At 58.0% G+C, this 21,205-nt stretch overlaps 1 protein-coding gene and 1 long non-coding RNA gene across 3 annotated transcripts; one reads left to right on the top strand and one right to left on the bottom strand.

The window, feature by feature from the left end:
• Positions 1-6,505: 6,505 nt before the first annotated feature.
• Positions 6,506-7,097, bottom strand: LOC138846188 (uncharacterized). Its single transcript, XR_011383630.1, has 3 exons — positions 6,968-7,097; positions 6,759-6,843; positions 6,506-6,642 (listed from the first exon to the last, which is right to left on the bottom strand). It is a non-coding gene; the product is annotated as an uncharacterized lncRNA (long non-coding RNA).
• P2RX5 (purinergic receptor P2X 5) lies at positions 6,834-20,639 on the top strand. Of its 2 annotated transcripts, XM_051825361.2 has the most exons (14): positions 6,834-6,848; positions 7,295-7,441; positions 13,013-13,163; positions 13,651-13,722; positions 13,919-13,994; positions 14,090-14,186; positions 14,472-14,552; positions 14,753-14,891; positions 15,133-15,266; positions 15,711-15,804; positions 15,918-15,983; positions 17,548-17,630; positions 18,362-18,526; positions 19,545-20,639. In XM_051825361.2, exons 2-14 carry the CDS (start codon positions 7,314-7,316, stop codon positions 19,684-19,686), a joined length of 1,428 nt encoding a protein of 475 aa, XP_051681321.1. In that variant the 5' UTR covers positions 6,834-6,848; positions 7,295-7,313; the 3' UTR covers positions 19,687-20,639. The 2 variants fall into 2 exon arrangements, with proteins under 2 accessions (XP_051681321.1, XP_051681322.1); XM_051825362.2 differs by lacking the exon at positions 6,834-6,848 and having other exon boundaries at positions 7,176-7,441; positions 19,617-20,639.
• Positions 20,640-21,205: the final 566 nt, after the last annotated feature.

The following is a 21,205-nucleotide window of genomic DNA, read 5'->3' as shown; positions in this document are numbered from 1 at the left end:
TTTTTTAAGATTCTGATTCAGTGGGTCTAAGATCAAGCCAAGAATTCTGCATTTTTTTCTTTTTAAATTATTTTCATGGCAAGAGATAGAGAGGGATGGTCCATCTGCTGGTTCACTCCCCAAATGCCGACAGCAGCCATGCCTGAAACTCAGTCTGGCATCCCACGTGGGTGGCAGGGACCCAAACACTTCCACCATCACCTGTTGCCTCCCGGGGTGCTCATTAGCAGGAAGCTGGATCGGAACAGTGTAGCAGGGGCTGGCCTTGTGGCACAGTCGGTTAAACCACTGCTTGCTACATGGACATCCCATATTGGGAGCACTGAACTCCCCCCCCTCCACTTTTTCAAATAAATAAATAAAAAATAAAAGCATACAAATCTAAACAAAAACAGTGGAGTATTTGGACTTAAACTGGACATTCTGATATGGAATGCAAGTGTCCCTAATGTCCCCAGCTTGCTGACATTTTAAAAAATATTGCACTGCAAAGTTTATCATTGTCTTCAAAGAGGTCTTAATGTACAAGGACTTTTTATTCCCATCTGTACTGTGTTTTTTGTTGCTACTCTGGAAAATATCTTTTGTTTCCCTGTCTAATTTGTACTTAGAGTGGTTGGTTGACTTGAATATTTGTCTTAATTGGCCATCTTACTGAACTCTTTGTTTTGTTTGAATTTTTAAAAAGTTTGATTCACTGTTTTTTTTTTTTTTTTTTTTTTTTTTTTAATTTGAAAGGCAGAGAGACAGGAACAGAGAAAGAGAGAAAAGTACAGAAATTCTGCCTACTGGTTGTCTCCCTAAATGTCCAATTGGGTGGGGCTGAACCAGGTCAAAGCCAAAGCTGGGACTGAGTCTGGGTCTCCCGCATGGGCACTTGAGCCGTTGCTTGCCTGTCAGTGTGCATGTTAGCAGGAAGCTGGAATCGGGGGCAGAGCCTGAACTCTTACCCACTGTGCCAAATACCCACCACCTTTGTTATTATTATTAATAGTTCTTTAGTGAATTCTCTTAGTCAGCTCCCAGGACCCTGGTGCCAGTTGCAGCCCGCGGGCAGGTGGTCGGGAGGACTGATGGGGTGGTCTCTGTGGGTGCCTCCTCTCCTGTTCAGGGCCTTTTCCAGGCTGATGTTCTTGGGCTCTTTGGCCTCTGGAGTGGTCTTTCTCTTTAGAGCTATGGGGTCTGACGAAGGCTGGGTGCTGGGGTGGGAGGAAACACCACTGGCCACCGTGCTCCTGACAAGCTTTTACATGTGCTGGTCCAGCAAAAGGCTGCCAGCCCAAGTGGCAGCAGCACCCAGGGGCCTGGGGTCTCTTGCCCCTGGGTGCAGAACACACTGGGTGCATTTGCTAGCTGGTTAAGGACACTAGTACCTCGTACGCCAGGGGATTCTCATCTGTTTCTGTGTTATAGACCCTTTTGCCAATTTTGTGACCCTGTCTCAGATGTTTTTTCCTAACCATTGTTTTATGAAAATGGTCAGACCTACAGAAAAGTTGAACTTTACACTGAGCACATGTCTGCCCCTTGCCTACCATTGACATTTTACTTATTCACACATTTTCCCATCTGTCCATTCATCAGCTTGATTTTTTAAATACATAAAAGTTAGCTGGCGCTGCGGCTCACTAGGCTAATCCTCCACCTAGCGGTGCCGGCACACCGGGTCCTAGTCCTGGTCGGGATGCCAGATTCTTTTGCCGGTTGCCCCTCTTCCAGGCCAGCTCTCTGCTGTGGCCAGGGAGTGCAGTGGAGGATGGCCCAAGTGCTTGGGCCCTGCACCCGCATGGGAGACCAGGAGAAGTACCTGGCTCCTGCCTTCGGATCAGCGCGGTGCGCCGGCCGCAGCATGCCAGCTGTGGCAGCCATTGGAGGGTGAACCAACGGCAAAAGGAAGACCTTTCTCTCTGTCTCTTTCTCTCACTATCCACTCTGTCAAAAACAAACAAACAAACAAAACACATAAAAGTTTACGAAGGCCCAGTGCTGTGGTACAGCAGGCAAAGCCACTGCCTGCAATGCCAGCATCCTTTATGGGTGTCAGTTCAAGTCCCAGCTGCTCCACTTCCAATCCAGCTCCCTGCTAATGGCCTGGGAAAAGCATACACATGGGAGACCTGGAAAAAGCCCCAGGCTCCTGGCTTTGGTTTGGCCCAGCCCTGGCTGCTGTGGCCATCTAGGGAGTGAACCAGCCAATGGAAGACCTCTCTCTCTCTCTTTCTCTCTCTCTCTCTCTCTCTCTCTCTCTCTCTCTCTCTCTCCTGCACTCTCTGTAAATCTTACTTTTTTAAAAAAGTTTACAAAGAGGCAACTTTGTTGAAATATAATGATCAGAATATTTTTCTAAGTGTTATTGATAAGTGGGTCTGTATTACTACATTAAAGCAGTGGGTCTAATAACTCTTTTAAAATAGCGATGAGTTTAAAATTCTTGAGACACCTGCAGCGGTTATCATACGAGAGGGTGGATAGCTGGTTTTCCAGATCACAGGTACTGCTACTGCTGCTATGGTTGTGGCCTATGCTGACAGCGGAGGAAGTGCCGCATTTCAAGTCAAGTGTAGGGAAAACAGATAGGAGCTTTTTTTCCCATCCAGTGTCACAGACCTGCCCTATACATGTGCCGTGGTCCCATGTAGGAAAGCAGACATCCTACGGGGCTTTGTGCTTTGCAGCTAACCTTTATTATTATTTTTTTTCTTAAGATTTATCTATTTATTTGAAAGGTAGAGTTAGAGAAGAGGGGAGGAGAGAGAGAGAGAAAGGTGAACCATCCGCTGGTTCACTCCCCAAATGACTGCCAACAGCCAGGAGCCTGGAACTCCATCTGCGTCTCCCAAGTGGGTGCATGGGCCTAAATACTTGGTTCACCTGCTGCTGCCTTCCTGGGTGCATCAGCAGGGAGCGGGATCAGAAGCAGAGCAGCCAGGACTTGAACTGACGCTCATGCGGGATGCCAGTGTTGCAGGTGGCAGCTTATCCTCCTGCGCCATGACTCCGACCCCTGGTTTTTACATCTGATCTTTAGCAATCACCCTAGAGGGTGTTTCCTCCGTTTGATGAAGGAGACAACTTGCTCAGGGCCACTGTCCTGTAGAAGGTTCTGGATTACAGGTCTAACGCTTTTTCCCACAAAAGCTTCACAGTGGACTGGGCAAGGAGCGGGCGATGACCTCAGAGAGGGTGTTGTCCTTCAGACTCGAGTGGGCAGAGAGTGACTTGAGCAGAACTGTGCAATTCCTCGCCTCATTTCCCGGCCAGCCCCGAGGCTTGGCCGCCCCAGCGCTGTCTGGGCCTGGGAATCTGCCTTCTGGATGCAGACTGCCCGTGATGCAGATGTGAGAACTGCACTATGTCACTGTGTGAGACGGGGGTGTAGAGGTCCACTGTGGGTCCGACTGCACTTTGCTAGCCGGTGGTGCTCAGCCACAGATGGAGTCCCGATGGTAAACTGCTTCAGGAAACAAACGTGACTGAGTGCTCTGGTAGGATCTCCCACTGAAATCGGCAAACGTGCACACGAATCAAGGCTTAGTCACGCCCCCCAGGCTTCAGTGTGGGGGCTGGCGGGTCAGGAATGTGGTTCCCTCCCTTATTCATTCATTCTTGGCAGAAGCCTCAGTGACCCTCGGCTTCATGGCTTCATGGTGGCCCTGTGGTACGGGACTGGTGCAGCCCTTCCCTGCCCTCACAGCCTAACTTGACAGCACCTGTGACAGCAAGGGAGGAAGGAACAAGAGACCCTGTCGCCTGGGGCCTCAGAGCAGCGGGGTCCAGGAGGCCTGGGTGGGGACGACAGACTCCCGTGAGCTGAGCCTTGACGCGGAGGAGGAAGAAGGGGAGAGTGCCCCGTGGGAGCAGGCGCAGGGCGGGGAAGTGACGCGCTGGATAAAGCAGCAAGCTGTGTGCCCGTGGGGAAGGAGGCTGGGAAGGCAGGCGGGAACAGCGGGCTGTAAAGAATCTATGTCAGAATTGGGTTCCTTCCCAAGGAATCTTGGGAAGCCACAGACACCTGGTGCTTGGTGGGAGGATGTCGCGCCCCTTCTCGTGTCATTGCCACTGTGATGACCACATGACCTGTGAACGTGACAGTGATGGAGGTTGTGGGGAGGGCACTGCAGGCAGCGGGTGGAGTGCGCTGGTCCTGCCCCACGTCAGAGACATCATTGCTTTGTGGGTTTGTGGGTCTGGGTTTGAATCTTTATTTCCAGCGCCCAGTGGGCAATCATTCATTCACCTCTCTGCTCTTGAAGTGTTTGATGCTGCAGACCAATTGTTGGGTACTAAGTAGCCATCAGTTAGGACAGGTCTCTGTGCAGCTGCCGGACATGGGACACGCTTTTCCCTGTGGACTGTATTCAGGCCACATTAATGATGCATCTGCTGTTTCTTAAATGGATCTGAGATGTTTATTAATGGAATATGTTTGTCATAGCCGTACTGTAAGGGCCCGGTCCTAGAAAGTAGCCCCCCCCCACCCCCTCCCCCCGCCCACCACCACCACCACCGTCTCTCCTGTGGTCTCTAAGGCTCCAGGGTGGTTCTCAAGGAAGTCACAGCCTGGTCTTGGCTGTGCCTAGAGGAGTCCAGGAAGGGCTGCCCACGCTGGAGGCAGATCAGACAGGACTGGGAGCCCTCCCCCAAAGCCGGAGCAGGGCCAGTACCTCCAGCCACACAGGGCAGGCATCAGTAAAGGTGTCTTTGTTTTTGTTTTTATTTTTGTTTAAGACTCTATTTCTTTATTTGAGAGGTAGAGTTACAGAGAGAGGGAGAGACAGAAAGAAAGGTCTTCCATCCACTGGTTCACTCCCCAAATGGCCGCAATGGCCGGAGCTGCACCGATCCAAAGCCAGGACCCAGGAGCTGCTTCTGTGTCTCCCACGTGGGTACAGGGGCCCAAGGACTTGGGCCATCTTCTACTGCTTTCCCAGGCCATAGCAGAGAGCTTGATGGAAAGAGAGGCAGCCAGCGCCTGCCCATATGGGATGCAGGCACTGCAGGCAGAGGCTTAGCCCACTGTGCCACAGAGCCAGCCCTCAGTAAAGGTTTGACCAATCAAGAACCGGAGAGCAGGCCTGCGTTGTGGCACAGCAGGTTAAACTGCCTCTTGAGTGGCAGTTGGGTTCTACTGCCCATCATCTCCCTGCTAACATGCCTGGGAAGGCGATGGATGGTAGCCCAAGTTCTTGGGTCAGTGCCGCCCATGTGGGAGACCAGGATGGAGTTTCTGGCTCCAGGCTTTGGCCTGGCCCAGCCCTGGCCTTTGCAGCTATTTGGGGAGGGAACCAGCAGATGGAGATCAGTCTGTCTCGCTCTCACTCTCATTCTCTTGTCTCTTTTCTTTCCCTGTCACTCTGACTTTAAAATAAATGAATTGTGGGCCAACTCTGGCATAGCAGGTAAAAGCAGGATACCTGAAGCGCCGGCATCCCATATGAGCACCAGTTCGAGTCCCGGCTGCTCCACTTCTGATCCAGCTCTCTGCTATAGCCTAGGAAAGCAGTAGAAGATGACCCAAGTCCTTGGGCCCCTGCACCGGTGTGGGGGACCTGGTGGAAGCTCCTGGCTCCTGGCTCCTGGCTTCAGATCAGTTCAGCTCTGGTGGTTGCAGCCATTTGGGGGAGTGAACCAGAGGGAGGAAGACTTCTGTCTCCCTCTCACTCTTGCTCTCCCTTTCTCTCTGCCTCTGCCTCTCTGTAACTCTGCCTTTCAAATAAACAAAGAAATCTTTAACACACACACACACACACACACACACAAAGAATCTTTAAAAAGGGGCGGGGGGCAAGTGTCCTACAAAATGAAGGAGGATCCCTTTGCAGGACAAACAAGCCCTGGCCACAAAACCCAGAGTCCCACTGGGGAGTGAGGGACTCCTGGTGATGCCATCCTCTGTGCTTGGAGCACCAAGGCGGCTGCGTTCTAGCCTGTGGAGCTCTCCACCAGGCCAATTGCCATTCAGGGTCTGTGTGAGGCCCAGGAAGTCCACCTTCTGCACCCTCACCCTGGAGCAGCTTCCCAGGGCATCTACACGGTGCCATGTCCCTGGATGGTGACTGTGTCTCTCTGGGGAGGGCCCAGGAAGAGCCGGCAACAGACTGGGATGGGGGCAGTAGCACATGCCCTTCCTATTTACAAAACACCAGGGCCAGGGCGGGCGTGGTGGTGGTGCAGTGGGTTAAGCCACCACCTGTGCCGCTGGCATCCCCTGTGGGAGCGCTGGTTCAAGTCCTGGCTGCTCTGCTTGCAGTGTAGCTCCATGCTGATGCGCCGTGGAAAGCAGCAGTGGATGGCCCACATCCTCAGGCCCCCGCCACCCACGTGGGAGACCCGTATGGAGTCCCAGGCTCTGGGATTTGCTCTGAACCAGCCCTGGCCATTGCGACCATTTTGGGGGAATGAACCAACAGATGAATGAGATCTCTCTCTGCTTCACAGATAAACAAATCTTCAATAAAGCCACCAGGGCTGGGTTTGCTCACGCGCTCCACAACCAAGTGCAGGGCCCTGCCCTCCTGGAGCTTCTGGTCTCTGGGGCCACACACTCCCACCCGGCCTGTCCTGCGTGCGGAGCAGGTTCTCACGCTGTGGGTGCCGACTCCAGCTCCGCAGCAGTGTGGGGTTTTAAGCCAGCTGCACCTGCTGCAGTGGGAACATGTGGTTCATTATGGCAGCCACAGGCCAGCAAGTGTTAGTCTCCCCCAGGAAACACGTATCTGCCTGCCAGGAAATCCTGGTGGCCGATGAGCTGCGTTTACCTGGGAGTGTTCTCTGTCCCCACTTCCTTTGTGGTAGGTCTCGCGCCTCCCGGCCTCAGTTTCCCCATTCACGAGAAGAGAAACCCTTTGGTAAGAGAGGGGGCAGGGATTTCGCCTTAAAAGCTGCCCTGCCCTCTTTCGTTCCTTCCCGGCCCACTCCTGCCCTACGACCGACCGTCCCGTGCGTGCGTGTCTGCGGCTCGCCTGACCTCCCAGGCGAGCGGCCGGGGCGCACGCTGCTGCTGTGCCGCGCTGCCGCGGCGTGGCGGGGCCGGGAGAGGAGGGGAGGAGGTGGCGGCAAGGTCGCCGCCCCCGCGCTGGCCGCAGCCAGTCCCAGCGGGGGCTGTGTCAGCCGCACCGGTAACCGGCCGGCCCCGGGCGCCCGCGCGCTCTGCGGCCCCGGCCCGTTGGAGCCGCGCAGCCGGGCTGCGGCAGCGGCGAGCGGGACGGCCGCGCCGGGAGCCGGGAGCCGGGCGCAGGGCGCAGGCCGGGCAGCGGCTGCCCAAGCGGCACACGTGCGTCTGGGCGGTCCGCAGGCCCGGGTGAGGCGGCTCCATGGACGGCAAGGGGCTCTGCCTGTCCTTCTTCGACTACAAGACAGAAAAGTATGTGGTGGCCAAGAACAAGAAGGTGGGCCTGCTCTACAGGCTGCTGCAGTTCGGCATCCTGCTCTACCTGCTCCTGTGAGTACCCCGGGGCGCGGGGCAGGCTCGGGTCCGCACCTGTGCGCAGGGGTCCGCCTGGGGAGGGGGGGAGGGACCCTCACTGGGCCCTGCGGAGTTTGCGTTGGGGAGCCATGGACTCCCACGTTGGCCCTGGAGGAGGTGAGATGAAGCAGGGGCTTCCCGGTTCCTTAATGTAAGAGGTTGTCCGTGGGCAGCCCCTTCCCCCAGGGCTGCAGGCTCCAGGGATTGAGCCCTGGGCAGGGGGCTGGGCCGCAGCTGATTCTGCCCCACCCCCCACCCCCCACCCCCCACCCCCCAGCCTCCCTGGGTTCTGGCTAGACAGCTGCACGGAGGCGGGGCAGTTATTTATAATCCCTGAGGGTCAGAGCCATGCTCCGGCTGCGCCACTCATCAGCCTGGCACGGCCCCGGCTCCCTTCCGGTCAGCTCACCCTGCCACCTTTGGCCAGCCTCTCTAGTCTCCGGCTGGGGGTCCTGCCAGAAGCTTCCACCTCTGCCCCCAGCTCAGCTGCCCGCCGCCCCATCCCAGCTGGAGGAAGTCTGTGCCAGCCCGATGGGGTTGCCCAGCCAGGCCCTGCTCAGTCCTGGGGGCAGGGACGGCAGAGGTGGAGGGAGGCTGGCACCCTGGACAGCTGGGATGCACCTTCTTTTACTCATTCAGCGAGCACTGTTGGGTGCCTCCTGTTTCCTCCTGGGATGCCAAGCGCCCAGAGACTCTCGAGCTTCGTCCTTCATAGCCCTGGCCGTCTCCTGCCTCGGGCCCTGTGAACGAGCCAGGTTGTTCCTTGAGTGTTCACCTGGTGCTTCCGCCTGGGCCAGGCCGTGTGTTAGGACGCTCAGAGTTCCCGGAATGTGTGCTGGCCCAGGGCCCGGGGCATCCCAGGTGTGCCCCTAGGGATAAGAAGGCAGGTGCGCTGGCGCCGCGGCTCACTAGGCTAATCCTCCGCCTTGCGGCGCTGGCACACCAGGTTCTAGTCCCGATTGGGGCGCCGGATTCTTTCCCGGTTGCCCCTCTTCCAGGCCAGCCCTCTGCTGTGGCCAGGGAGTGCAGTGGAGGATGGCCCAAGTGCTTGGGCCCTGCACCCCATGGGAGACCAGGAGAAGCACCTGGCTCCTGCCATCGGATCAGCGCGGTACGCCGGCCGCAGCGCACCGGCCGTGGCGGCCATTGGAGGGTGAACCAACGGCAAAGGAAGACCTTTCTCTCTGTCTCTCTCTCTCACTGTCCACTCTGCCTGTCAAAAAAAAAAAAAAAAAAAAAAAAGAAGAAGGCAGGTGCATCCCGGTTGGCACCTGCTGTGCAGAAAACCCCGCTCCGGGAACCCTAGGCGGTGCAGGGTGTCAGGCAGCTGCTTCCTGCTCTGTTAGCCCCAGTTCTCCCGACGGCACCGAGGCAGGCTCACCAGGGCAACCTCGAACCTTAACTGCAGCCTTGGCCAGAAGCCGCTGGGTTGTGCTCATTGAGCTCGTGCCAGGGGCTCCCAGCGCTATGCAGTCATCTCATTTAGAAAGGAAAACTCCTTTGTGTGTTGACATAATTTTGATTTACAGGAAAGTTGTAAGAAGAGTGACTGTTAACCTCTGTTAACCTTCTATGGTTATGTGGTCCCTTTCCATTTCTTTGTGCTCACACATGCACACACACACACACACACACACACACACAGAGAAATCTCCCCAAATGCCAGCAAACAGCCAAGGCTGGGCCCGGCCAAAACCAGGAGTCAGCAATTCAGTTCTGGTCTCCCGTGTAGGTGGCAGATACCCAAGTACCAGAGCCACTGCCTGTTGGCTCCCAGGGTGTGCATTAGCAGGGACCTGGGTCAGAAGTGGAGGTGGAACTCAAAGCCATGCGCTCCAGTATGAGATGTGGCAGTTTAACCACTGTGCCAGATGCCTGCCCGCTGCGCATTAGCAGGAAGCTGGAGCCCAGAATGAAACCCAGGCAGCCTAGCCTAGATGTGAGTGTGTTAGCTGATGGGCTCCTCGCCCACTCCCCCGGGTCTTTGTATTTCACAACCCTGAAGAGTACAGAAATTGTTTCTTTATCTATTTTTTTGATTGAGGTAAAATTCACATGATATATACTTCACCATTGTAGCCATTTCAAATGATACAGTTCAGTGCTTTGGAGTATATTTATAGTGTTGTAGAACCATCACCACCATGGAATCCCAGTACCTGCCCATCAACTGGGAGAGAGCAGCGGTTGTGGTGGTCCCCACCCCGTCGCACGCTTTCTTTCCATCTCTGGGTTTTCCTGCTCTGGACATTTCAAGTTAAGGCAGCTATGTCACATGCGCCTCTGTTGTCTGGCTTCTTCCACTTAGCGTGATGTTTTCCAGACTCATTCAGGTTGTAAGGTGGATTAGCGAGTGCTCCATTCTTCATGGCCGCAACACTTCCCCTGGGAGGACGTGCCGAGTCCGTCCTGGGTCCTTTCGCCAGCTGTTTCCAGTTGTTGGCTGTTTGGAATGACTGAGAACATTCACGTTCAAGTTCTGCGCCATCTTCTGCTGCGTTTTCCCAGGCACTTTAGCAGGGAGCTGGATTGGAAGCGTGGTTTTCTTTTCTTTTTTATTTCAAGATTCATTTATTTGAAAAGTGGAGAGACAGCGGGTGGGGGGAGAGACAGAGATCTTCTGTTTGCTGGTTCACTCCCCAAGTGGCTGCCTCAGCCAGGGCTGGGCCAGGCCGAAGCCAGGAGCCCAGAATCCCATCCAGGTCTTTTCTGTGGCTGGCAGGAGCTCAAGTCCTTGAGCCATGACCGCCTGCTTCCCAGGCACGTTAGCAGCCGAGCTGGTTTGGAAGCGGAGCAGCTGGGACTCCTGAGCTGTGGCTTAAAACCCGGTGTCCCATGACACCCACCCCTGGGCTGTATTTTTTTTTTTTCCAGTTCCCTTGGGTATATCCTGAGTAGAGTTGTTGGGTCGTTTGGTGACTCTGTCTTTAATGTTTGGGGGACCTGTTTTACCTGAACCAAGTCACAGAGACACGGTCATACAAGGAGAATCTGGAATGAGTCCTTTATTTTAGCCAGTGGTTGAGAAGCAGGGTCATGCCCGAAAGAACTTTTAACCCCGAAGCTCAAAGCAGGTAGGGTTTAGAAAGGCAAAAACCACAAGGAGGAGAGGGGGGATATGTGGTTGCCAGGGTTAAGCTGGCCTGAAGCACTTAGGAAACCAATTATCAGTCACAATCTTGATGTTAGTCCGGGTGTCAGCCTACATGATACGTGGGACACAGACAAACTGCAATCTTAACAATAATCCAGGGACAGCCAATCTGTTTCAAACTTGAGCGACCACACTAGGGGATTTCTGTATTCTGCCAAGCAGGATGTGGTGTGTGGTTCTTAACTTTTAGATCCCGGTCTCACGGTAGGGCTTCTTTTCCAAGATGGCGCCTCGGGGTCTCTAAGATGGAGTCCCTACTGTCACGTCAGGGTGTCGCTCGGCTCGGACTTTTCCCCAGCAGCCGCACCCTGTTTGCATCCCCATGAGTGACGAGTGAGGCTTCCCACTTCTGTACATCCTCATCAAGATGTGGTTTTCTTTTCCCATTTTTGTTTTATAGCCATCCTCTAATGAAGTGGTGTCTGTTTTTTTTTTTAAATGCAAGCTTCAGTATATATATATATATATATATATATATAGTTTGATAGATAGAGTTATAGACAGTGAGAGAGAGAGAGAGACCAAGAGAAAGGTCTTCCTTCTGTTGGTTCACCCCCACAATGGCCACTACGGCCGGCACTGCGCCGATCCAAAGCCAGGAGCCAGGTGCTTCCTCCTGGTCTCCCATGCGGGTGCAGGGCCCAAGCACTTGGGCCATCCTCCACTGCCCTCCTGGGCCACAGCAGAGAGCTGGACTGGAAGAGGAGCAACCAGGACAGAATCCGGAGCCCATATGGGATGCCGGCGCCGCAGGTGGAGGATTAGCCAAGTGAGCCACCACGCTGGCCCCAAGCTTCAGTATATTTTAATTTGCTACATTTTAAGTTACACTCTAAGTTGGTAGGGAAAGAATGAGTGCCTACAACCAATTCCTCATCAAACAATTTGCGGATAAATTAACCATGTGTGTTTATTAGAAGAAAATCTAATGAAATATTTTGGGTAGTCTCGGGAACAGGCACTTAGGCTCGTGGTTAGGACGCCCTTGGTCCACATCAGGGGCCTGGGTTCAGTCCCCAGCTCTGGCTGCTGACTCCAGCTTCCTGCTAATGCAGACCCTGGGGAGCAGTGGTGGTGGCTGCAGTAACTGGGTCCCTGCACCCATGTGGAGACCTGCGTTGAGTTCCAGGCCCCTGGCCTCAGTCTGGCCCAGCCCCAGCTGTTGTAGACCTTTGAGGAGTGGACAAATGGATGGGAGCTCTGTGCCTACCTGGGCCTCTCTCTTTCTCTCTCTCTCAAAAACAGAAGTCTTTATATATGCTGGATACTGGATCCTTGCCAGAGAAGTGATTTGCAGATATTTTCTTTTGTTTTATGAGTTGAGTTTTCACTTTCTCAATCGTGGTCTTTGATGCACACAAGTTTTATAAATATTTTCACTTTATTTGAAAGGCAGAGAGGGGGACAGCGCTGTGGTATAGTAGGTTAAGCCGCTTCCTGTAGTGCTGGCGTCCCATAAATGCACTGGTTTGAGTCCTGGATGCTCCACTTCCAGTCCAGTTCTCCGCTATGGCCTGGGAAAGCAGTGGAAGATGGCCCAAGTCCTTGGGCCCTTGCACCCATGTGGGAGACCCAGAGGAAGCTCCTGGCTCCTGGCTTTGGCCTGGCCCAACCCTGGCTGGGGAGTGAACCAACAGATGGAAGATCTCTCCCTCTGTCTCTAACTCTGACTTCAGATGAAAAAATAAATCTTAAAGAAAAAAAAGAAAAATGAAGGGCAGAGAGACTGAGAAAGGTCTTCTGTCTGCAGTTTTACTCCCCATATGCCCACAGCAGCCAGGACTGGGCCAGGCCCAAGCTGGGAGCCAGGAGCTCAATCCAGGTCTCCCATGTGGTGACAGGGACCCAACTACTTGAGCCATCATCTGCTGCCTCCCAGGGTGGGCTTTGGAAGTGGAGCCAGGACTGAAATCCAGCCACTCGATAGGGATGCTGATGTCCCACACGGCATCTTAACCACCGCACCAGAAGCTTACTCAGCACAAGTTTTAAATGTTGATGAAGTCCAACCTATCTTTTTTTTTCTTCCCTTGTTTCTGTTTTTGGTACAAAGAGCACTCTGATTTTGTGTACCGCCCCTCTGTCTATCTGAGGCCTCCTCAGAATTAAGGTCAGGTGAGGCGCCAGCTCATTTAACAGCCTCACCCCCCCAGCCGAGGTCACACAGCCCGTGCGTGCCCAGGCCTGTCAGCTGTGGCCTCAACAGAGCCCCTGCCATTCCCGGACTGTGTCCTGGGCAGCAGTGGGAACCAGGAGCTGGTGGGACAGGTGCAGCCCTGAGCTGGTCCCCGCCCTCTCCAGGAGCCACTGGGACTCCCACCCTGGGTGGACCGGGGGACACATTCCTGAAAGGGAGCCTGTGGCTGATGCCCTGCGCTGACCCCTCCCTGCAGGTGGGTGTTCCTGGTCAAGAAGGGCTACCAGGAAGTGGACACCTCACTGCACAGTTCTGTGGTCACCAAAGTCAAGGGCGTGGCGTACACCAACACCTCGGAGCTCGGGGTGCGGCTCTGGGATGTCGCCGACTACGTCATTCCTCCCCAGGTCTGAGCCCGCTCCTGGCCCTGCTTGGGTTCCTTAGGCCCATCTGTTGTCTGCCTTGGCCTGGGCTGGCCACCAGGTAGCAGATAGAGTCTCCCCCCTCAACCCCCGATCCAAGCCCCGCTCCCCTGTACCAGGCCACACCCTGCCCTCCTAGACGGTGCCTTGTGTGGTGGCTTCCATGCCAGTGCCTCCCAAAACCCTGCCCAGCCTGTCTACCGCTGGCCCTGCCAGGCCTGGGGCGACCCCATCAGTGCCCCTTCTCCCCCGTCTGGGCTTCAACCCCAGTGGCTGAGGACAGAAGAGGATTCACGGGGTAGGCGGCAGGCGGGGTGTGCGGGACTAGAAGGCGCCCTATCCCAAGACCCACTCGGGAACTGTGGGGTCAGCAGGCAGACGGGGAGGGGGTGCAGGTTTTGTGGCACCATTGTGCCCAACACCCAGGCGGCCCTGGGGAGGACGGTCCCTCACCCCCTGTCTGGTTCCCTAGGGAGAGAACGTCTTCTTCATCGTCACCAACCTGGTTGTGACCCCTCACCAGCAGCAGGGTGTCTGTGCTGAGGTTTGATTGGCAGGGGCCGCTGGGGAGGGCGTGGGTGAGCCAGCAGCTGTGATAGACACGGGGGTTCGTGTCTGTGCATGGCACCTGCATTGTCGGGGGCGAACAGCAGGTTTTCAAAGGGTGTGTGGCGTCTGGGGTGGGCCTGGCTCTGGGGGGGGGGTGGGCTCCCCCCAGCCAGTGCCCTCTCTCCTGGCAGAATGAGCACATTCCCGACGGCCGGTGTTCTCAGGACAGCGACTGCCCCGCGGGAGTGCCCGTGAAGGCTGGAAATGGTGAGGGCACAGCATGGCCAGCCTGGAACGGGGCGCAGGGGCTCCCGGGGCTGGAAGGCTCCTGGCACCGTCCCTGTCCCCTCCCCCCGCCGTAGGAGTGAAGACTGGCCGCTGCCTGCTGGCAGGGAACTCCAGCAGGGGCACCTGTGAGATCTTCGCCTGGTGTCCGGTGGAGACCAGGTCCAAACCCAAGTGAGTGCTGGGGCCTCCCACCCTGAGGAGCTGCCCAGTCCCACCTGGTGGGTCCCAGGTGGAGGACAGAGCCACGCCCACTCGTTGGAGAAGTCAGGACATCCTGGGGAGCCCTAGGGGCCACCGCAATAAGAGCTGACTAACTGGCCTTGCCCAGGGCTCCAGGGGGCTCCAGGGGACCCCAGGGACCTGGCCTCAGCCCTGCCTCCTGCCTGGGGAGGCTGCGGCGAGGTGGGGAGGCAGGGGCAGGGCCTCCTGCTCAGGCTGCCCTGGGATGGTTTTCAGGAAGCCGCTCCTGGGGGACGCCGAAGACTTCACCATTTATATAAAGAACTTCATTCACTTCCCCAAATTCAACTTCTCCAAGTATGTGGGGCTTGGCAGCGGGGGCCCTGGCTCATGACTAAGGGCAGTGCAGGTGCCTGGGGTGAGTGTGTGTGAGCCCTCTGGATGTGCGTGGACGAGGGTGTTAGCTGGGGAGGGGTGAGGCCTGGGGTTGGGGCGGGTCAGGCCAGGCACAGCAAGTCCCACCCTGGCTTCCCTGGCCGCGCGTGGCCGGCACACAGGACAAACGTGCTGGACACGAAGGACACAACGCTGCTGAAGTCCTGTCACTTTGGTCCCAAGAACCACTACTGCCCCATCTTCCGCCTGGGGTCCGTGGTCCGCTGGGCCGGGAGCAGCTTCGAGGACATAGCCCTGGAGGTGGGTGCCATGCGCTCGGGGAGCCCTCCCTGGGGGCCCTGTGTTCAGAATTAGCTGGGCCACACAGCTGGGCTGTGCCAGCGTCCTAGCCACACACAATCCATGGACAGAGGGAGGTGCTGTGGCGGGTGGTCCCATGGGGCTGACCCCTGCCCCAGCTCGTCCCCCGTTGTGCGGCTCTGGGAGTCTGTGCCCCTCCCAGGAGGCAGCCTGCCCTGACCAGCGTCCCGCTCTCATCAAGGGCGGCGTGATAGGCATTCACATCGAATGGAACTGTGATCTCGACAAACCAGCCTCCGAATGCAACCCTCACTATGCTTTTAGCCGACTGGATCACAGCTTTGAAAAGTCTGTATCCACTGGGTACAACTTCAGGTAACTGTGGCCTCTGCCACCCTGGGTCCCTCATGACATCTCGGCCGGGTCACCGCCTTTCTTGGGGGTGGGTGTCAGAACAGGAGGGGCAGGGCGAGGCAGATGAGGGAAGGTACGGATCCCTGCGTGGTGGCCGGGACAGCAGCCGTGGCTGTGCCTGGCCGAGAGGATGCTGCCTGATGTCGCCATGGAGTCCACGACGCTTGGCTCCTCTGGTAGGCCAATACCTGCAGTGTTCTGGTGGCCCGCAGTGGGCGCAGAGGGAACAGGGCAAGCCCTGGCGACGTCTGTTGGAGGCGTCTTTGATGGTGGCTCAGTGAGAGGGTCTGCCGCCCCACTCCCGGAGCTGCTGGGCATCGGGGTCCTGGGAGCACCCCCCCCAGGAAGTCCCCGCAGTGCCACGTCCTTGCTGCCACAGAGGCTGCCTGGCCCCGTCTCCCCCAGGTTTGCCAAATACTACCGAGATGCCGCCGGGGTAGAGTTCCGCATCCTGATGAAAGCCTATGGCATCCGCTTCGACGTGCTGGTGAACGGCAAGGTGTGTGCAGTGGGCGTGCGCTCTGTGGCCGGGCCGGGGTCGGGGGAGGGACAGGTAAGGGACTTGGCGGGGTCCCTGGGATCCCATCATCCACCCTGCCCCGTGTCTTGCAGGCAGGGAAGTTCAACATCATCCCCACTGTCATCAACCTGGCCTCTGGGGTGGCGCTCATGAGTGCCGTGAGTACTGCTCCCTCCCACCCTGCTTCCTACCTGGGCCTGTCCCAGTGCCAGCTGCCAGGTCCCCATGGAAGTGAGCTCCTGGGATTTCGTGCCTGGCCGGCTGCCCCCAGCGGCAGTGACAGCTCAGTTCCTCTCTCAGAGCCAGAGAGCACCCGCCTGGAGCTCTGGATCTGGCAGGGGTGGGCAGGCTTTCTCTGGGGTCAGAGGTCGGCCCCTGAGCCTCTGGCTCCCTCTCTACTTGCGCTTAAAGAGGGCAGGACTATGTGCAATGGACTAGGATTCTCAGCCTGGGCACTGCTGACATTTGGGGCCAGGCCGTTCCCTGCGCGGTGCAGGATGCGTAGGAGCCACCAGACATGACTTCTGGGGAAGTCAGCCCTGGCTGAGGCCCACTGGGCTACGTGGACACAAGGCAGGGGAGACGGCCCTGTGACCCGTGCTTAAAGGAGGGGCCACACAGGCGGGGCCGGAGTGGCTGGTGGGCAGAGACAGGCTCCTTCCCATCCCCTGCGACGCCCCTCTGGGCTCGTGCCCACTCTGCAAGTCCGGTCCCAAGGCCTCTGGCTGCCTCCTCCCTAGTTCCTCTGCCTGGGTGGTCCGGGCAGCCCCCTGGGAGGATTCCTGAGAGGCTGTTGATGGAGCCCCCAGCAATTCCTCCCCAGGCTGCCGGCAGTAACCTGCTGCAGCCACGGGTACAATGGGAACATGGGACTCCTGGCATTCACGCCTGTGAACCCAGGACCCAGGCAGGGAAGGGTGGTGGAGGCCTGCGGCTGAGGGGTTCTCAATGCCGCAAGGAATTGATAAATAGCATTTTCGGCATCTGGGGGAGGAAGGTGTGCAGCATCCGAGGTAAGAGGACCCAGTTCACCTGTTGGCCCCACCCACCACCCCATAGTCAATCAGGACCGTTCCCCAACCCTGTGCTGTGGGTGGAGTCTCCCCCTGGTGGAGGATAGAGGCACTGCACACAACCCGGCCTGGGTCCTTGACCACACGTGACTGTGGTGCCTCACCCACCAGACCCACAGCCTCAGAGACCTTCTGAGCTGCTTTCTGGGCTGGTCCCCATCGGCCCCTCCAGGAGCGGGGCTGGCTGTTCTCGCACAGGCCCTGGGGCGTGGTCTCTCCTGCGGAAGGCCCTTCCCAGCCTTTCGTTGCCCTGCCCTGATGTCCATCCCCAGGCCCGGTGGAGTCCTGCCTTCTCGCTGCCCCCCGCCCCCCGCCCTCCTGTTGTGATTGCCACCCTGCAGCAGAGGGAGACGCCCCAAGGTCTCCTCCAACCACACCCTCCCGCCCGCACCCTGTGTGGTCTCTGGAAGGGTTGGCTGGATGGGGGCAGGTCGTGGGGGGCGGGGCGGGGCGGGGCAGGCCAGTGCTCAGCCTGGGGAGCAGGTGGAGACCCTGTGGTCCCCCTGCGGCTCTGCCGTGGGCCAGCCCTGCGGCCTTTGGCATGGGGGCCCCTTTCCCAGCCCTACTTGCTCACCTGGGGGAAGCTGGCTCGCAGCTGTGGTGGGATCAGACAGCGGCAAGTGTGTCAGGGACCCTCATCCATTTGCAGGCGGCATTCATCTGCGACATGGTACTCATCTACATCATCAAAAAGAGCGAGTTCTACCGCGACAAGAAGTTTGAGAAAGTGAGGTCAGTGCCCAGGGGACAGCGGGGCGCCCGGCAGTGGGGGCGCAGCTGCAGGGCCCGGGGAGGCGGTGTGGTCCCAGGCCGCACTCAGCAGCCAGGGCACAGAGAGCCCAGCACGGGCCGGGCCCAGGCCTGGCTTCACGCCCTGCCTCAGCTCTCCCTCGGGACACCTTCAGCACGCGAGGATCAAGCCAGTCTCGGACTTGGTGCTGGTGGGCTGGGTTCAGGGATACTGGAGTGGGAAGCAAAGGGGAAACCAGGACTGCACCCCCCCTTCCCCCACCCCACTGCTGAGGCCTCTCCAGGTCTCTTGGGCCATGTGTGTGTTCATGTATGCGTGTGTCTCTGTGTGTATGTATGTGTCCATATGTGCATGTGAGTGTCCATGTGTATGCGTGTGTCCATGTGTGCATGCACGTGACATGTGTGTGCTATGTGGGTCTCTGTGTGCATGTGTGTGTGTGTATGTGAGTGAGTGTGGCTGTGTGTGTTCAATGCAGCAGCAGGCGGTAGATGGGAGGCCTGTGGGAGTCTGGTCATGCCCTTGGGAATGTCTCTGGGGGAGCTGGATCTGAACTGGGGCAGCCCCTCCACAAGCCGGGCCACAGGTGGATCTTGGCTGTGAGTGATGTCCTGAGCGGGGCCTTGCGGAGCTGCCAGAGGCGCGAGGGTGGCGGCCTGGGCTGCAGGGGGTGCACTCTGGCTGGCCCAGTTAACGGCTGCGACCTGCGCAGGGGACAAGAGCAGTCAGCCTTGGGGACTGAAGACCAGACAGCCGGGTTGGAGGAGCTGCCCAAGACGGGGCTGGAGAAACTGCCCCAGGCACCGCTGGGAAGCAGCTCTGACAGCGGCTTTAAGGGGAACGGCTGTGTGTGCCAGCAGCTGCTCGAGCCCGCCAGGTGAGGTCCTGCTGGGGTTCCCGCTGAGGCACCTGCTCCGGGGTGTCCAGGATCCGAGAGAGCCTCTCTGAGGGGAGGGCGTGCTGGTGGGGCTTATCCCGGCCCCCATGAGTGCCCCAAGCCCCCAGGCCAACTGTGCGTCCCAGGAACACAAATAAGCAAGTTCCTAGGGTGGGCACCGCCATTCCCTGTTTGACTCCTGGGAGCCCGAGGCATGGAAGTTAGGTGATCTGCACACGGCTACTACATACGATGCGGGTGCAGGGCCCTGGCGTCTCTGAAGTCCAGTTCCTCGGCCTGGTCAAGGCCCCCTGCCCCGCCCCTTTTCTGCAAGCAGATCTGGGGTGGCCCCAGCCGCAGCAGTTTGGCTGCCGTCCCTGGCACGCTGCTCAGCCTGGCCCTTCCTGCAGCTGTGACCCCAGCGCCGAGCCAGGAGCCCGCGTTCAGGCTGCTTTGCTTCAGCCTGGCTGCTGGGTTCTGGGTTTTGTTTGCCTGTTGTAACTCCCTTCCCAGTGGGGCTGGACACGTGGGGCCGCTCCTGCTACGTCAAGGCCCGGGTCTGTGTAAGCCATGTGCAGGGAGTTCACAGGCCTGAGCCGGCCTTGCTACTGGCCCCCAGCTTCCCTTCCAGCCTCGAGCTGGGAGCTGGGCCTGGGCAGGGGAGGGGTGAGAAACAGACTGGGGTGGAAAGTGGGCTACAGCAACGGGACACGGAGGCAGGGAGCCCGAGGGACCTGGATGGGGTGGGCCCTGAGCCCAGCTGCCCTCCAAGTGCTCCTCGAGCTGGCGGCCGCTTCCCGGGCGCCCACCTGAGCTCCTTACTGCGAGGGAGAGGATGGCGCCTGTGTGTTTCGGCCCAGCCTCAGCTGTTGCATGGGAGGCTCTGGCTGCTTGCACAGGTGCCCCCGCTCAGGGCTGGGCCCCTCCACAGGCCTCAGGCTGTCTCGGCGTGGGTGTGGGCTGCAGCCCAGCAGGACCCACAGCTCGCCCCTCCTCCGAATGCTCTGCCTGCCTGCAGGGTTACCGGTGGGAGGCTGACCCCGGCCACAGGGTACCTGATGGGGTCGTCTGCTCCCTGCGTGTCCCCCAGCTCCAGGCCTGGCTCCCCGGAGAGTGTGAACGTGGAGCTGCCGCAGAATCCGGAGGCAAAGCAGGCATAGCTGCGGCCGTTGGCCGGGAGTGGACTCGGTGAAGATGAGGACTTTGGGGCCAGAACCCTCACAGCTGTGAACTGGGGAGAGGACATCTTGGTGCCTCCGGGGAACCAGGCTGGCCGGCACAGCCACGTCTCTTGCACCACAAGTGTTCTGGAGGCCCCTCGCGGCCACGGTGACCGAGAGCTGGGAAGGGGCAGCCCTGGAGCAGACGCCCAGGGAAGGGGGCCGCCCGGGGCCCTGTGTGCCAGTGCACAGGCTTCCTCAGTCCTGGGACCCTGGCTGGACATTCAGTGGTGTGCACCTGCAGTGCGCCCTTGTTGACGCGTGATGTGCGCTGGACCCTATCCAAGGGACTCTTACATGAACCGCTGGCCTGGCCCCCAGGGAGGATGGCCCCTGGGGCTCCCGCCAGAGCCAGCAGGCATCCCGCCGCTCGCTGGTGGCTCAGAGAAAGGGGCATTTGGCTTCGCCCTCAGGGATACAAAGTGAAGGAGGCCCAGGAGGCAAGCAGGAGGGCCTGGACGTGCCTCTCTCTCGGGTAAGATGGGGAAGGGGAGGCTCTGGGCTGCCCCCAGGCTCTGTGCAAAGTGCGGATAAGCTCAAGGTGGCGCGCACTCAACAGGTGTGACCAGTTGATGGAGTGGGGGGTGGAGGCCCCACCTCCCCCTGCCCACTCTCAGCCTTTGCTGCCCTGAAGCCTAGTAGAGGTGCAGCACCCTGGGCCCCACCCTCGTCGTGCGAAATCAGTGCGGTGCTTCCACAAGTGCATCTTAGTGTCGGGGAAGCCTGGTTCTGCGGGGTGCACAGGGCAGCCTTGTGGTGGGGCCGGTTCTGGGCCAGACTGACACACCTGCTGCCTTGAGACCAATAGCATCCCTCCCTGCTCCCACCCGGAAGTGGCTTTATGCTGAATTTATTGAAATTAAAATATTTCGACCAGGTGGTTTTACTTACAATGATTCAAAATTTATTTTTAAATTTTTCTTTATTTTCATTTTAATTGAAAGACAGCATGCGTGAGAAAGCAAACTTCCATCTGCTGGTTTACTCCCCTGTCTGGGGCTAGGCCAGGCTGAAGGCAGGAACCCCAAATTCAACCCATGTCTTCCACGTGGGTAGCGGAGACCCGCGTACTTGAGCCATCACCTGCTGTCTCTTAGGGTGTGCATTAGCAGGGACCTGGAGCTGGGATTGGAACCCAGGCACTGCCATGTGGGATGCAGGCATCCCAAGTGGTGTCTTTTTTTTTTTTTTTTTGACAGGCAGAGTGGACAGTGAGAGCGAGAGACAAAGGTCTTCCTTTGCCATTGGTTCACCCTCCAATGGCCGCCACGGCTGGTGCACTGCGGCCGGCGCACTGCGCTGATCCAAAGGCAGGAGCCAGGTACTTCTCCTGGTCTCCCATGGGGTGCAGGGCCCTAGCACTTGGGCCATCCTCCACTGCACTCCCTGGCCACAGCAGAGAGCTGGCCTGGAAGAGGGGCAACCGGGACAGAATCCGGCGCCCCGACCGGGACTAGAA

The sequence above is a fragment of the Oryctolagus cuniculus genome, chromosome 17 (assembly GCF_964237555.1).
Source record: "Oryctolagus cuniculus chromosome 17, mOryCun1.1, whole genome shotgun sequence".
Lineage (NCBI taxonomy): Eukaryota > Metazoa > Chordata > Mammalia > Lagomorpha > Leporidae > Oryctolagus > Oryctolagus cuniculus.
This window is presented reverse-complemented; position numbering and strand designations above follow the sequence as displayed.